The 16,583-nt window shown below is 36.9% G+C and overlaps 1 protein-coding gene across 1 annotated transcript; it reads left to right on the plus strand.

Annotated features, from left to right (window-relative positions):
• The first annotated feature begins 865 nt into the window (after positions 1–865).
• Positions 866–14,895, plus strand: TRAPPC6B (trafficking protein particle complex 6B). The gene is made up of 6 exons (XM_028508154.2): positions 866–1,267; positions 8,699–8,766; positions 9,495–9,612; positions 10,596–10,679; positions 12,807–12,900; positions 13,618–14,895. Exons 1-6 carry the CDS (start codon positions 1,187–1,189, stop codon positions 13,647–13,649), a joined length of 477 nt encoding a protein of 158 aa, XP_028363955.1. The 5' UTR covers positions 866–1,186; the 3' UTR covers positions 13,650–14,895.
• Positions 14,896–16,583: the final 1,688 nt, after the last annotated feature.

Below are 16,583 nucleotides of genomic sequence, written 5' to 3' on the forward strand. Positions count from 1 at the left end.
ATTTGCACCTTTGTAGTTGTTTCACATCTGTCACCGATTTTTTAAAAAAGACTTTATTTTTAGAGAGAGGGAGAAAAAGAGAGAAACATCCACGTGAGAGAACATCAGTTGTCTCCACTAAGTGCCCCAACCTGGGACAAACTCGTAGCCCAGACATGTGCTCTGATGGGGAATCCAACCTGCTACCTCTCCCTCTGTGGGACAATGCCCAACCAACAGAGCCTCACCTGTCGGGTGTCACAGATTCTTATGAACTTCATTCCACAATGACAGTTGCTTTTCTGAAACCTTTAGCACTTTTCCCATTCTCCTAATCCTCAGATTAATTTGTGTTTTCTGGTTCAAGCATATCTTGTTCTTTGCTTACTCCCTTGTCCCTTACATCCCTTCTAGTAAACTTCCTGGTGGCAAAATGGCTGTAAAGCTTTTTGCATACCTAGGCTTAATCCAATATGGATTGGGATGATTTCTCATTGTATCTAAAATGTATGGCATGAAAAATTGATATATTCACTCTCTTTTTTGAGAATTTTTATAAGTACTTGAGCCAAATTGACATCCTAAAAAGCAAGATCTCAAATGCTCCTTACACTTTTTACAACTTTTCATATTGAACATATGGTAGGAAACGAACGGTTTTTGATGAAGCAACTAGACATCCTTACCGGTTCATCTAACTCATAGGAAGTTAACACAGAGGAAGCAGTGGTAGCTCCGTATGCATTATCCCGTGCCACCCGCCTCCGCATTATCACGGTGGTACCGGCGTTCACCCCAGGGGAGGAACTCTGTAATCATAGAGCTGTCTGAATGCCGGGCTAGAAGGAACCGGAAGTTGCCTTTTCCGTCACCCCACCTCGGGCCACCCCCCCCCCCAGCCCAGAGGCCGGATTGGGTCTCCGGGGGTTTGGTTTGGTTTGATTTGGTTCCGGCAGCTGTCAGACTCTCTTGTTTGGCCGGAGGGCTTGGCAGCCCTGGGGTGGGCTCACCCGGGTACTGGGCTCCCTCCAGTACCAGTCTTCAGGAAACGAATTGACTTTCTCGGTCTCCTAGCAACGAGGGACTGTCTACGTCTACGGACTAGGGGAGCTGCGGCGCATTCCAAATCGCTCAGGCGCTTTACCGGAACCCGGGAGCCTGACCCAAACAGGAGCCGAAAACCAGAGCTTGCAAGAATAAGCAGGAAATGGCGGACGAGGCGTTGTTTTTGCTTCTCCATAACGAGATGGTGTCTGGAGTGTACAAGTCCGCGGAGCAGGGGGAGGTGGTGAGTGCTGCCATAGGCCCTTGAGACCCTATTGCAGTGACACTCTGTTTTCCCCAAAGTTCGTTCTTTCAACCCCTGTCCCATCGCCACCCAAGGCCTCACAATGTGTAGACTAGCGGGTCTACCTGCAGGTATCGTAAGTCACAGAACCTGTCAGCTGTCTCCGGTCTTTTATCCTCTTCTCTTTAGCATCGTCTCCTATTTGCTATTTTTTTTTTCCGTCTATTTCCATACCTGTGTCCTGGAGGCTGCAGATTTTCTTACTAAAGTTGTCTCTACCGTAGTTTACGGCAGGGTTCCTTACTTAGTTCTTCTGCCATTTCCAGCACTTCTGAGCCACCCACTGCGCAGACCTGCTCCAGCCTGAGAATGCTGTCCCTCCCTCCTTTATCCCAAACCCTTAATATCACTCCATGCAACCCGAATACAGAAGCCTAATGAAAGTGAGGTCAGAGCAAAAGAAAGTTTGCAGGCATTACTATAATTAGGAAACAAATTAATTAATTAAAAATATTTAGTGCCTATTACGTTAGAGCTAATTTCTAGGTGCTGGTGATATAGTAATGAAGGAAACAATGGCCCCATCCTTGTGGAGGTTTACTTCTATGTGGCAATCCTTATTCCTGCATTGATTCATTCAGAAAATACTCAGTTTGCATTGTGGGTCTGACACTGCTAAATTAATAAAATAAAACCCCTGTCTCACTGTTGTTGAGGAATAGTGGTTTTAATGAATAATTATGGTATTTGATGGTAATTAGGTATAGAATCATGGCATTGAAACAGACCTTTTATAAATAAGAAATTCCAAAGTCATGTGAAGTTAGAAGCCCTTTCTACAATGCTGTTGATAAAGAGGCGTGGAAGTGGGGGTAGGAAAAGCATCCTAGGCAAAGGTGAAGAAAGACATAGAGATATGAAAGAGTGTTAAGTATTTAAATATGCTTAAGTATGCATATTTCATTGTGACTAGATTGAAGGATGGAGAGTGAAACATATTGAGAGTTAAAACCAAAAAGAGCCTTGTACGATTAAAGAATTTGGACCTCCTGGTGGAAGATTTAAAGGGTTTTTTAAGAAGGGGGCCCTGGCTGGTATATCTCAGTGGACTGAGCATAGACCTGTGAACCAAGGAGTCACTAGTTCAACTCCTGGTCTGGGCACATGCCTGGGTTGCCGGCCAGGTCCCCAGTGTGGGGCGCATGAGAGGCAACCACACATTGATGTTTCTCTCCCTTTCTCCCCCCTTTCCTTCTCTCTAAAAATAAATAAATAAAATTGTTTAAAAAGGATTTTTAAGAAGGAGAATGACATGACCCACTTGTTCTAGAAAGAGGGGCTGGCTGGAGAGGGAAGATTCTTGTAGTGAAAAGATCCACTTACTGCAGGCACCCAGGCAGGAGATGATGGAGATCTGAATTAAGACAGGGATAGAAAGAAGAGGAGTGAACAAGTTTGAGAAATAGGAGGTAGAATCTCTAGGACTTGGTTAAGTATAAGAGTGAGAGTTGAAAATTATCCCTAGGATTTTAGCTTGAGCAGCTGGATTGGTTGGAGAGGAATAAGGGAGAAAAAAGAGATGAAAATAATGAAGTATTTTTTGGACAGGCTGAAATTTTCTGATGCATATAGGATATCCAGAAAAGGTATTGCCAGTTTGTAAACTATAAGAAGGATAGTTTCTTTGTCCTAGCTGCTATAAAACAAACAAACAAAAACATAGATGGAGTGGCTTATAAACAACAAGCATTTATTTCTCACAGTTCTGGAGGCTGGGATGTTCAAGATCAAGATGCCAACAGAATCTGTGTCTATGAAATTCTGCTCCTGGTTCATAGATGTCTTTCAGCTGTATCTTCACATGGCAGAAGGGGACTAGCTAGCTTTCTAGTGTCTCTACTTTAAGGGCACTAATCTGATTCTTGAGGACTCTTATGATGGAGTCACATCCCAGGAGTCCCACCTCCTAATACCATCACATTGAGGATTAGGATTTCAATATATGAATTTTAGGGGAACACAAAAACTCAGTTTATGGCAGATGGACATGATGCATTGGTAGCTATCATTAGGAAGACATCAGAAAGAGTACTGGAAATGAAGCAAATTCTCTTGTTATTCAGATCCATCTGTAATAGAGATTGTTTTCAAGTTACAAATTTTTACTATCAACAACCAGTAGTTATTAATGTTTAGCATCTGTGTTAAGTGATGAGTAGCAAACATTTTGTTTGTGTTAAGCTAGTCTTCACTTTCCCCAACAATAATTATTAGTAGCATACCCTTTCAGCCTTTATTGTACTATTCCTATTCCACCCAACCTCTAATGTGTGTATTCAGTTCTCTTCATTTTCTCTCTCCAATTTCTTCTCTCTTCCAGCCATTGCCCAGGAAAATCATCTTTTTTAAAATCCCTCTTTTCCCTAATGTATTGACCCAAAAGGAAAACAGAGCTGTTGTAATCATGACTGGTAATTTTAAGAGGCGTGCTAGTCATATATGAGAAAAGAAATTCGTAAGTTTTGAATCACTTAAACCAGTCTTGATGACTAAAATCCATATTGGAATCTGGGTGTGATTTTCTGTTTTTTAGGTTACTAAATTGTTTATTGTATTGCATTTACAAGGAAAACAGATCATGCATCCAGTAGAAAGAATAAATCAGCAATTTTCAACCAGTGTGCTGCAAGAATTTTTTTAAAGATTTTATTTATTTATTTTTAGAGAGGGAAGGGAGGGAGTAAGAGAGAGAGAGAAACATCAATGTGCGGTTGCTGGGGGTCATGGCCTGCAACCCAGGCACGTACCCTGACTGGGAATCGAACCTGCGACACTTTGGTTCGCAGCCCGTGCTCAATCCACTGAGCTGTGCCAGCCAGGGTTAGCTTAGCGTCCCTGGGTGGGCCCGAATGCAAGAATTTTTAAAACATGCGATACCTGACTAGTCAAGGGCACTGACTGACTTCTTTTTCCCATAGATCTTCAAATAAAAAATATGACAACAGCCAACACAATAGCCATTTGGTGTGAATGAATCAAAATTATACCTATTTTTTGTCAGATTGGCAAAAAATATTTTTTTGGTATGCTGCAAAATTTTAGTAATTAGTTTGTGTGTGCCATGAGATGAAAAAGGTCGAAATCACTGATTTAAACTATAAATAACTTTTCTATTGCAATTTGTTTAGGGTGGGTGGAAAATGTAAAGTGCATATAAACAAAATAATTTTTTAAAAGTTATGTGATAGTCTTTTTTTTTAATCCTCACCTGAGGATATGTTTATTGATTTTAAAGAGAGGAAGGGGGAGTGGAGAGAGAGCAAAAGAGAAAGAGAAAGTGAAAGAAAAAGAGAAAGAAACATTGATGTGAGAGAAAAACAGATCAGTCACCTTTCATAGGCACCCTGACCAGGAACTGAACCCAAAACCTAGGTATGTGCCCTGACTGGGAATTGAACCCACAACCTGTTAGCACCTGGCCAGGGCTAAAAAGTTATGTGTCAGTCTTGATGATTAGAACCCATATTGGAATCAGGGTGTAAGAGGATTCATTGTGGCCCTGGTCTGGTAGCTAAGTTGGTAGAGCATCGTTTCATGTGCCAAGGTTGTAGGTTTGATCCCTGGACAGGGCATGTACATGAATCAACCAATGAATGCACAAATAAAAAGAATAACAAATCACCCTTTCTCTCTGTCTCTCTCTCCCCCTCCCTCCCTCCCTTCCTCTCCCTCCTTCACTCCCTTCTTCCTCTCTCTCTAACAGTCAATCAGTAAAAATTTTTTAAAAAGACTTTGTTGTGTTATTGGCTCTACTTTAAGTGTGCTTCAAAATGTAAAAGAATGACACACAATCCTCTTCTCCAACAAGGGGTGTTATGTATCTTTTTAGACATAAAGTTGTAAGTTTTGAAATGAAATAAGGACCAATGTTCTTACCCTCCAAATCAGTGATTTTCAAACTGTGTTAGAAAGGAATTAAATCTTTAAAAACTGAATAATTGAGTGTTTACCTTTATTGAGAGTAGGTTTTTTTAAAAGAAAAGTTAATGCACCCTGGCTGACGTAGCTCAGTGGATTGAGCTTGGGCTGCGAACCAAAGTTGCAGGTTTGATTCCCAGTCAGGGCACATGCCTGGGTTGCAGGCCATGACCCCCAGCAACCGCACATTGATGTTTCTCTCTCTCTCACTTTCTCCTTCCCTTCCCTCTCTAAAAATAAATAAATTAAATCTTAAAAAAAGAAAAGTTAATGGATAAAATATTTCCAGGTTTAATTTTCTTAAAAATTTGGTGCATACAAGTGGGCACTCACATATGCCAAAGGGAATGAATAAGTAAACATCAGAAGGTATTTACTAGGACTTATTTTAAAAGCTCATGCGATCATAGTTAGTCTTTGAGAATGTCTACTTATATAAACATACTTCCTGCTAATCAGTATGTTCCTGGGTGATTCTACAGAGTAGATTGTTCTACAAAGAGCATCCTGACTTACAGGTGCTCATTCCACCCGAGCATGTTTGGGAATGAGTATGGAGAGTAACAGAAAAACCAAGGATAGTGATAGGTACAATAATAAACATATGTATACAGTGTTATGGCAAGCTTAGGGCCCAAAGGAGTATCAGGGAAGGTTTCTGGGAGGATGTGATACTATAGTAGAGCTGAATTTAAAAGATGAACAGTTTAGGGGACAGCATTTACAAAAGTATGGAAGAAGAAGAAAGCATGGAAATCTGGACTTGCTACAGAAATTTTAGAGTGGTAGAAGGAATGATGTTTGTGGATATGTGGCTGTTAGTAATTCTGCTTAACTAGCCAGGGACCGTTTAAGGAAAGGCACATAATGTCATGCTAAGGAGTTTGGACTTGACTTTGAAGAAAGAGGAGGAAATGCTGGAAGATCCAGTAGAAATCTAACATGATTTGTTTTTTAAAGAATTATTTCTTTATTTTTAGAGAGAGGGGAAGGGAGGGAGAGAGGGAGAAAAACATCAACATTCAGTTGCCTCTCATGCACCCTGCCCCCTGGACCTGGTCGGCCACCCAGGCATGTGCCCTGACTGGGAGTTCAACCAGCTTAGTCTGGTACTCAATCCACTGAGCCACACCAGCCAGGGCAGATTTGTTTTTTAGAAAGTATACACCAGAACTACAGAAAATAAATCAAAGGAAGAAAACTAGAGACAAGGAGATCAGTTGGAAGGCTCTGGCTGAAAACCAAGAGAGAAATGATAAGGGCTAACTTAAGCAGTAAGGATGGAGAGAGAAGGATTTTGGAAAATATGTAGTTGTAGGCTCCACAGGACTGGACTGCAGTGTCTGTGGAGAGGTTGGGAGCAGAGAGGTAGAGACAGTGGAAGTTTTTTGGTTGGAGTATCTAGGTGGATGGTGATGACATGAATGAAGTTAAGGAATTCTGGAGGAAGAGCAAGCTAAATATGCCTAATCTGAGGGGCCTATGGGACCTCTAGATAGCCATGTTCAATAAAGTCTGTACTAGAAATATAGTTAGTAGGCACAGCCCATAAGTGGAGTACATGGTTCTTTAGAAGAAAGTTCAGCAAATAATGAAGGCTATGATGTACTTCTTAGTAGGAGAGGAACAGGCTTCAGAATATATAAAAAATCCTACCCTCTTGGAGCTGTATTCTAGCAGTGTGGGGATAGAGGAATATGGCAATATAAAATTAGTGAAATATATATATTGTATGTCATATGGTAAAAAAAGTTCTTTGGAGACAGCTTAATCAGGGAAGTGAGATGAGACATCAGAATCACTTTTAGAGGGCTTCTTAAAACAGATTGCGGACCCCACACCCAGTTTTTGATTCAGTAAATTGGGTGTGGGATTACCAGATTTGTCATTTTTACAAGTTTCCTTGTGATATCAGTGTTGCTAGTCTTGAGAACCACACTTTGAAAATCACTAAGATAGAAAGTTGCTGAAGGGGAATGATACTGTAATTTTAAAGAAATGGTTAAAGTGGGCCTTGTTTGTAATGGTGACATGTGAGAGAAGGCTTAAAGCAAGGGAGTTGGTCTTGTGTATATCTGGAGGAAGAGCTGTCTATGCAAGATCCCTGAGACAAGGGCATGTCTGGCATGTTTAAGGACAGCCAGGAGACCAGTGCAGCTGGATTGGAGTGAATGAACAAGAGTAGAAGGTTGGGTTCAAGAGGTGCATGGGTCTGGATGGGATAGGTCTTTGTAGGTCATCCAGAGGATTTAGGGAGTCTTCAGCATAGGGACAGTATTTTAAGCCTTAAGACTGGATGAAATTGTCGAAGGAAGAGCAAAGCAATTGCAGGATTCCAGGCATAGAATGGTGGGGTCATCAACTTAGACACACCAAGAGCTAGTTATACAAGAGCTTGTATAACTCTAAGAGACATTTTAATCAAAACAAGAAACAATAGAAATTAGTGATAGCACAAAGCAAATGACGGACAGAAAAAAGTCAAAGGTGATACCAAGTTGTTTTTTTTTAATTTTTTTAATCATTGTTCAAATACAGTTTTCTCCTTTTTACTCCCAATCCAGTCCCCTCCACCCTCCCCACTTCCCTCCCATTACCACCCTCCCCTTATTTTTTTTTTAATTTTTAAAAAATATTTTATTTATTTATTTTTAGAGGTGGGAAGGGAGGGAGAAAGAGAGAGAAACATCTATATGTGGTTGCCTCTCATGTGGCCCCCACTGGGGACCTGGCCTGCATCCCAGGCATATGCTCTGACTGGGAATCGAACCTGCGATGCTTTGGTTCGCAGCCGGAGCTCAATCCACTGAGCCATACCAACCAGGGCCCAAGTTGTTTTTTTTTTAATAGAGAATTTTTTAAGAGTTTATATGAGCCAAAACTGAGGACAGTTGCTGGGAGATCTCAAATGCTCCTAATACAAAGTTTTATAACTGAGGAGAGAAGAGGAATTGTTGAAAATGTTAAAAAAAAAAAAAACACAACACAAAAAATCTTGTAGGGGGAGAATAATTAGGAAGAGGCTTTGGGATTTCTGAAAAGTAATAATAAGCAATAGTTCCCTGTTTATTTTATTGCTTTATGAAAATGATTAGGACTAAGAAAATTCACTTTTTTCTGCCCTGGCTGGTGTAGCTCAGTGGATTGAGTGCTGGCTGCGAACCAAAGTGTCGCAGGTTCGATTCCCAGTCAGGGTACATGCCTGGGTTGCAGGCCATGACCCCCAGCAACCGCACATTGATGTTTCTCTCTCTCTCTCTTACTCCCTCCTTTCCCTCTCTAAAAATAAATAAATAAAATCTTAAAAAAAAAGAAAATTCACTTTTTCTTAAATGTTTCAATGAAGAAAGTATAAATATTAACATTAATTTTTTAGCTAACATTTTAGAACAATTTTGAATATCAACATTCTTACATTCTAAACGTACTCAAAGCTATTATTTTTTTAAATAGGAAAATGGACGCTGTATTACTAAGCTGGAAAACATGGGGTTTCGAGTGGGACAAGGATTGATAGAAAGGTGAGCAGTCTGGATTTGAAAATTTTCTTCCAGGTAGGTTATGAGCAAAGATGGTCTATTTCAAAAGATTGCATAAAACTTGAGATACTTGAATTTTAATTCCCAAATTTTGGTATTTATTTCACAAATGCAAGTATCTTTTTAGATACTTCATTATTTTAACTCAGTTATTCAACTTTATGTTTTAATATTTGAAGAAAATAACATATTTTATGTTTTAGACTTTTTTCCCTGAAAACTTTGGTGTACTGAAACAACTATCTAAAATCTTGTTGCATTTTCTACTTAAGGTTCATAGGTTCATTCACTTAAATGTAATTTTGTTTGAATGCATAGGGATGCAAGTACTTTATAGTCTGTTTATGCATGCAATCACCTTTCAATTTATAGAACAATTCTTTTTAGTATTTCTTTCTCACTGTCTGAGTAGGTGAACTCTATGGTTTATATAACAAGACCATGGTTATCCTCAGTTTTTTTGATTTGCTAAAATGAATTGTATCTAAAACTACAGGTTACTGTTAGATTCTACTGTCAGACCAATTTTAGTCCCATAACTGTATTACTGGATGTGAATCCATTGTGATGGGGTCTGCTTTGTTTCATGCTTATCATTTTATGACTGTCAATATTCAGTGCTGTTCTGGCATTTGGAAATTAGTTAGCAATTGATCCTTCCTATTTTCTGTGGAAAAAAATACTGAATTACTTCTAGTTGATCTTTTTAGGTTTACAAAAGATACTGCAAGGTTCAAGGATGAGTTAGATATCATGAAGTTCATTTGTAAAGATTTCTGGACTACAGTATTCAAGAAACAAATCGACAACCTAAGGACAAATCATCAGGTATTTAGATAGGACTTTTTTTAAGTCTTTTAACTTAATATAAATGTCCTATTTTAGTGATTTACTATTATTTAAAATTTAAAATAACTTCTAGTCAACTTTGTAATTTTTTTTACATGTTATTAATAAGTCATTAATTTTTTTCTAATAGCGTATTTTAGAATTTTTTTTCTAAAATTTCTAATTTTTTTCTGAATAAAGACAAAGGGACAATTATCAGCAATGATAGCTGTTTCTTTCCCCCCAATTAAGTTATTTTAAGTTTTAAAAATTAGCAGTGTCAGAGTGATAAAGGTTTTAGGATTTGGTTTCTTAGTTATTTTTTGTAGTGGTAGTAATAAGAAGAACCACAAATATATCACATTTATATCTTTAGAGTAATTTCTGAAGTCTAATTTATAGAGCATATTTAACTCTTGTGTTATTTAATATTTGCTATTAAAATATTTTGTAAATATAAAAATTAATAGATTGCATGGAAAATGGTGCATTTAAAATCCCTCAAGGAAATATTTAGAATGGATTTTCATTATTAAAAAATGAAAAAAAATGTATGTAGTAGTTACCCGTAGAATTTATTTTTTCACATAGTACTACCAACCTGAGCTTGGAAGCACTTAAAATGCTGAGGGGAAGCAGTGACTGATTATTGGCTTTATAGATAGGAGTTAATAATATACAACTGCTAATTTTACCTGGACAAGTTAGTTCTGATTCTTTTACACTGCACTGTGACTTAAGGACAGGGACTATGTCTTATGCATCTTCGTATGTGCAGTATTTAAAGCATTGAGTAAATATTAGTGTTAAAAAATGCTGACCAATTTTTCAGCTTCAACATTGTAAAACTCCTTCACTTAAAGAAAATTTGACTAATGGAAAAGGGAGTTTTAATAACTTAGCTCTTAAATTGGTTTCAAGAGGTAATTTTTAAGGACTGCAGACAACAGTGACTTTGGATGTGTTTTTTGTTTTTGGAACAGGGCATCTATGTACTTCAAGACAACAAATTTCGTCTGCTTACTCAGATGTCTGCAGGAAAACAGTACTTAGAACATGCATCTAAGGTATTTAGTGGAATAGAAGATTGAGGTTTTTTTTTTTTATTATGAAAAGAGTAGACCATAAGGAAAAGTACAGTGCCAGGCACAACAGACTTTTGAATTTAAAATAGGTTTTACATCCTGGCTGGTGTGGCTTAGTGGACTGAGGGCTGGCCTGTGAACCAAAAGGTCACTGGCCTGATTCCCAGTCAGGACACATGTCTAGGTTTCAGGCCAGGTCCCCAGATGGGGGCGTGTGAGAGGCAACTGGTCTGATGTATCTCTCGCACATCCATGTTTCTCACGCTCTCTCTCCCTTCCTGTCTCTAAAAAAAAGAAAGAAATAGATCTAAAAAACAATAAAATAGGTTTTACAATTGTTTTCTTTTGTTTAAAAACTTTGCTATGAAGTATGATAGGGATGTTCATCATGTTAAAATAACATTAAATTGTAGCCAAATAAGCTTATGAGGACCAATTAAAGAAACAGTATAACTAAATGCCAATGATTAATGGGCATTTTTGAATATAGCAGATGTCAGAAAAGATACTCGAGCTTATAAAACTTATATTAGCTGTGCAAAACTATTGACCTCAGTGTTTATACTTACAATCTCCTTTGTATTTAAAAAATTGTTTTATACATAGTTAACATTGTTTCTAAGAATACATGTTTTGTGTTAAGTATATCTATGTTTCTGGGTTTTGTGTAGTTTTTGTTTTTCAATCATACAGGAGTCGATAAATAAGTAGATGTGTTAAAGAAAGATGATGAGTTTTTTTAAACAAATTTTTAATCCTCACTTGAGGATATTTATAGATTTAGAGAGGAAGCGGGCGGGGGGGGGGGAGTGGAGAGGAGAGGGAGAGGGACAGAGAAAGAAAGACATCAATATGAGAGAGAAGCATTGATTAGTTGCCTCCTGTAAGTGCCCTGATTAGGGATTGAACCCAGAAGCTAGGTATGTCCCCTGACCAGGGATCGAACCTGCAGCCTCTCAGTGTACAGGTCACTGCTCCGATCAACTGAACCACCCAGTCAGGGCAAGATAACAAGTTTTAATGTAAGCATTCCTTTGAAGTGATTAAAATATTGGAGGCAGTATAAATTGCCTATTTATCTGCAAAAATTTGTTCATACCTAAATCATCTAACACAAAGGTAGTATAGATATAGTGGAAAGAACATGGCTTAGGACCAACTAAATCTAGAGTTAAGCTTCACAACTTACACGTTTGTGACAGTGGGTAAGTTATATAACCCCTCTGGACCTTAGTCTTCTCATTAATAAAACTGATCATAATAATCTATATATTATAAACAGTCTCTAAGCTTTGTTCCAGTTCAAAATTTCATGACTCTGGATCTAATTGCCTATCAGTACCCACTTATGTATATTATAAAATAATAATATTCTATATTATTCATTTATATGTAGTATTATTGAATATCAAACAATACAAAAATGTAGATGACCCAAAATTCCTTGGATTATTAGCTTTTTAGTTCCCATTCTTGTCCTGGCTTCCTCTGCTGTAGCTCAGTCCCTCTCCCTTTCCTTGTGTCACTGTGACGGGTTTTCTGTGTTGACACTACTTATATTTTGAACTGGATAATTTTTTTGTTTTGGCACACTATAAGTCTTCAACAAATCAAGATTGTTGATTGTAGAAAGCAGAAACCAACTCTGATTGATTGGAATAATATTAGCTTAAAGAATTGATGGGAAGGCTCAGAAAACAGGCAAGAATCACAGGAGGTTAAAGCAGCCAGAAAGACGCCCTGTCATTCCACCAAGAGGGTCTGGTGAGAATTCTTCGGGCAGTACTGACATTAGACACAAGCTGCCTTTCTTTGCCTCTGGAATTAAGTCTAACCTGTTCCCAGCTTGACTTTTGTCACTCATTCTAGATTCAGAGTCATGAACTGGAGCACACAATTGGCAGAGCTTGTAATAGGTCATGATTTAGTAGCAAGGAGCTGGGAAATCTAACAATTAGAATTTTCAGTAATTTTGAAAAAGTTCTTCCACAACCCTTCTTTTTAAATAGGAATGACTTAATAGTAAGGTTTAACTAAATGTCAGTTATTCATAGATTTACTGTCTTGGGAAATCCTTAATATTTTTTTACATTTTTTTGTTCATTTTAGTATTTAGCATTTACATGTGGCTTAATCAGAGGTGGCTTATCAAACTTGGGGATAAAAAGTATTGTAACAGCTGAAGTGTCTTCAATGCCTGCTTGTAAGTTGAATTCACATTTCTTACAAATGTTTTTGGTTATTTTTTCAGGTCTTTTTGCTGTTTGTTTTGGTTTTGTTTCTGTTTCTGTTAACTTAGAGGGCATTTAAAATGCTAAAACCATTTACTTTGACCAATTTTAACATTTAATGCAGTAATATGTAGCACACTTATATTCATACTCAATGATTTTTTAATTCATAATGAATGTTGATTTAAGAAAATGTGCTAAAGAAATCCAAGTTAGACAGTTTAAGGATGATTCTTAACTTCTAAAGGAAAATTTTCTGATGTATTCTTTTCAGATAGCAAATTTCCCTGTTGAAATTTTTTTTAAGTTTTCTAGTATATATTTATTATGTAAAGCTAGATAAAAGTTGGCCTTTTAGCACTAAACTTTCAAAAGATCTTTCACCCAGAGCTACCACTACCAACCAAGAATACAATTGACTTGAGCTTCACTGTATTTCCTTCTAGTCATGATGATAATCAGCAGTGAAATACCCAAAATATAAGGATTACAAAGAAAAACAAAGGCACTTAATTCACTAGTCAGATAATCATCTCATAAAAATGGAATTACCTTTATTGAATATGATTGTGAAAACTTTGACATAATAAGTTTCTTGATTAAAACTTCCTAAATAAAGCTGAAAACTGATGTTTAGACTTCTTTTTCTTGTTGCTAAAATCAAAATGATTCTTCGTTTTCTTTTTTAGGTAAATTTCAGGTGATGATACAGAAGTTGTAGAACATACTGAAATGCAAGACTTCAGCTGTGTATAAAGAGTTAAATTATTCCTGTATAAAATATTTCAAGTAGCAGTGATTTAATTACATTGTTGGACATTGGTGTTGATATAAGCTATTTGCTAACTTGTATCATGAAAGATGTATGCTTATGCAGGAATAAGGTTTTATTTATTAATTTAACATACACCAAGTTAAAGCAGATAAAGAGACTTTCAGAGTGAAAAAACTTGGTTTCAAGTAAACACCAAGATATAGGATCTTTATTTTAACCATTTTTGTTTGCTTAGAGTGATGTGTATTTTAACGACAGATGGAGAAGCAAAACTCGGGGTTTGATAAATGAGCATAAAGAAAGTATGCACCAGTCAGAATCATTTGTGTAAGAATGAACAAATTTTGATTTTGTTTTATGAATTTGTTATTAAAAAAGCAAACAGCACACTAAATTAGACTTTATTTTGTTATAATTTATTTTTATTAAGAATTTTTTTGCCTCTATAAGTGTCATTATATACATTGTATATATGTGTAAGAGATACCATATCTACCTAAATTGTTCAAAAAACATAATTTCACTTTAATAGAATTTAGTTTTAGAAGGATCCATTAATGTAATAAAAGTTAAATATAGATTAATTTAAATGTGAATTCAGTGACTCCAGGGCCAAAGAATATTAAGTATTTTAGGAAGGAATTGTTATATTTAACTCCTGTTACAGTTTCAACTTGAAGCTTTTCTTTCCTTGTGTGGAAGTTCTGGTGAATTTCTAACTTCTTTATCTTTATTCCTTTATTTACTCTTCCCTATGGGTAGATAAGGTCATTAAGCCCATTCAAGAGGGCTTAGCCCTCATGGCCTGATAATCACTTCCCAAAGGCCCTGCCTCCTTATATTATCTGTCACCTTGGTTGTCAGGACTTGAACACATATATTTTCAAGGACACAAATATTCAGTCCATAGTAGAACCCAACATATGGTGAGCAAGGGGAAAGCAGAATCCTACAGGTAGGGTTATCTGGTCAATTGTTTCCAAATCTGACTAAAATACAGTTGTAGGATGGGAGTTCAACTCAGGCATCAGGCTGGGATTGACACAAATTTTAGGGTCATAAAAGTTAAGAAACTAGACAGAACCTACATTTTTTCAAAGTGTTCTTTGAAAAATGGGTATTATGATCAAATACATTTTGGAAATCCATGCTCTTTTGTAGATTTTTAATGCATATTAATGGCATGTTACAGTTTCTGGAGGAAAAAAACAATTTTAACTTAGTATTTTTGATCACAGTACTATTTTTTCAAGAAACACTAACAGCTCAAGTAAATAAAAATTTTAGGGCAATATGGGAAACATTTGTTTTTGTTGTTCCACTTATTTTTGCACTCATTGGTTGATTCTTGTATGTGCACTGACTGGGGATTGAACCCACAGCCTTGGTGTATAGGGACAGTGCTCTAAGCAACTCAGCTACCCAGCCAGAGCTGACTTTTCTATAATTTCTAAAACATTTTTCTCTCTGTAAACAGATAGTAGAAGTGATAATCTGAATCAATTTTAATGTAAGTCAGCTTCTAATTGGTTTATTTTGCTAAGACACACAGGTGAAATAATCTTTTAAAAATTTAAAATGAAATTTTAATGAAAGTACTACCAAAATTTAGTAAATGTATAATATCCTCCTAACCAAAAGTAATGTATCTTTTATGTGAACAAAAAAGTATAGGTGCAATCTAACTTATTTTATCAATGTCCTTCATTTGGTAGCTATTTTCAAAATAATACTTCTAAGTTCCATATTTAAAATTTGTCATTTCTCAACAAACTTTAGGCTTCCTACCTCTGTTAAGAGTTGGAGGACTTTTTCTTTTCAATTCCTTATTAAAATCAGAAGATAACTTTTAATTGTGAATGCCTCAATAAATCCTATGGGCATACTGGTAGTCTGCACACTTTTTTTTTATTACATTAGTGACTTAAAATGTCTATTACTTTTATCTGTCTCTATATTCCTGAAAAATATCCTTATGCCATGTTGAATCATTATAAAAACAGGTTCTGAGCTACCTATTGAAGGTCCTCCAGCTTGCTAGATGATAGAGCAATAACTACATTAAAATAATTTCTTATACCACTTGCCTTTATTTTTTATTTTAAAGATTTTATTTATTTTTAGGAAGGAAGGGAGGAAGAGAGTGAGAGGAACATCAATGTGTGGTTGCTCCACGTATCCCCCACTGGGGGCCTGCCCACAACCCAGGCATGTGCCCTGACTGGGAATTGAACCAACGACCCTTTGCTGCATAGTCCAGTGCTCAGTCCACTGAGCCACACCAGCCAGGGCCCACTTGTCTTTAGCACATGCAAAACTGCCTTCTTTCTTATGCTATCCAGTCCTCAGGAATTTTATTCTCTGTGAGTAGTGTATATAACTACATGTTTAGCCACTAGTTATGAAAGAAGTGTAAACTTAAAATAATAATCAACACTTTACCTCTATTAAATCAATGCCTAGGAGCCCCCCTCCCCCTAGCATCAAATCAACAACAACAACAAAAATGAGGCTGTAACACAGCTGGTTTTGGCATAGGTTGGAAATCTAAACTCTTTATGATAGACACTGCTGGCTGCCTACCCAATAATTCCCACCTCCCCTCTTTTCTAACAAACTCCGTTTTTAGCTCGCAATGTGCTTAGCTAAAAAATTACTATTTCCAACTTTATAATTAGAAAATATCTTAACTTGCAAATGTAAGTTGCGAGTTTCTTATAATGCATTCCTCCCCTGAAATACTCAAGAAGAGATGGTGCTTTAAAAAAAAAGTTTTTATTTATTTTTAGAGAGAGGGGAAGGGAGGGAGAAAGAGAGGGAGGGAAACATTAATGTGCCAGAGAAATCAGTTGCCTCTCACATGCCCCCTACTGGGGTCCT

Source organism: Phyllostomus discolor, chromosome 1 (genome assembly GCF_004126475.2).
Source record: "Phyllostomus discolor isolate MPI-MPIP mPhyDis1 chromosome 1, mPhyDis1.pri.v3, whole genome shotgun sequence".
Lineage (NCBI taxonomy): Eukaryota > Metazoa > Chordata > Mammalia > Chiroptera > Phyllostomidae > Phyllostomus > Phyllostomus discolor.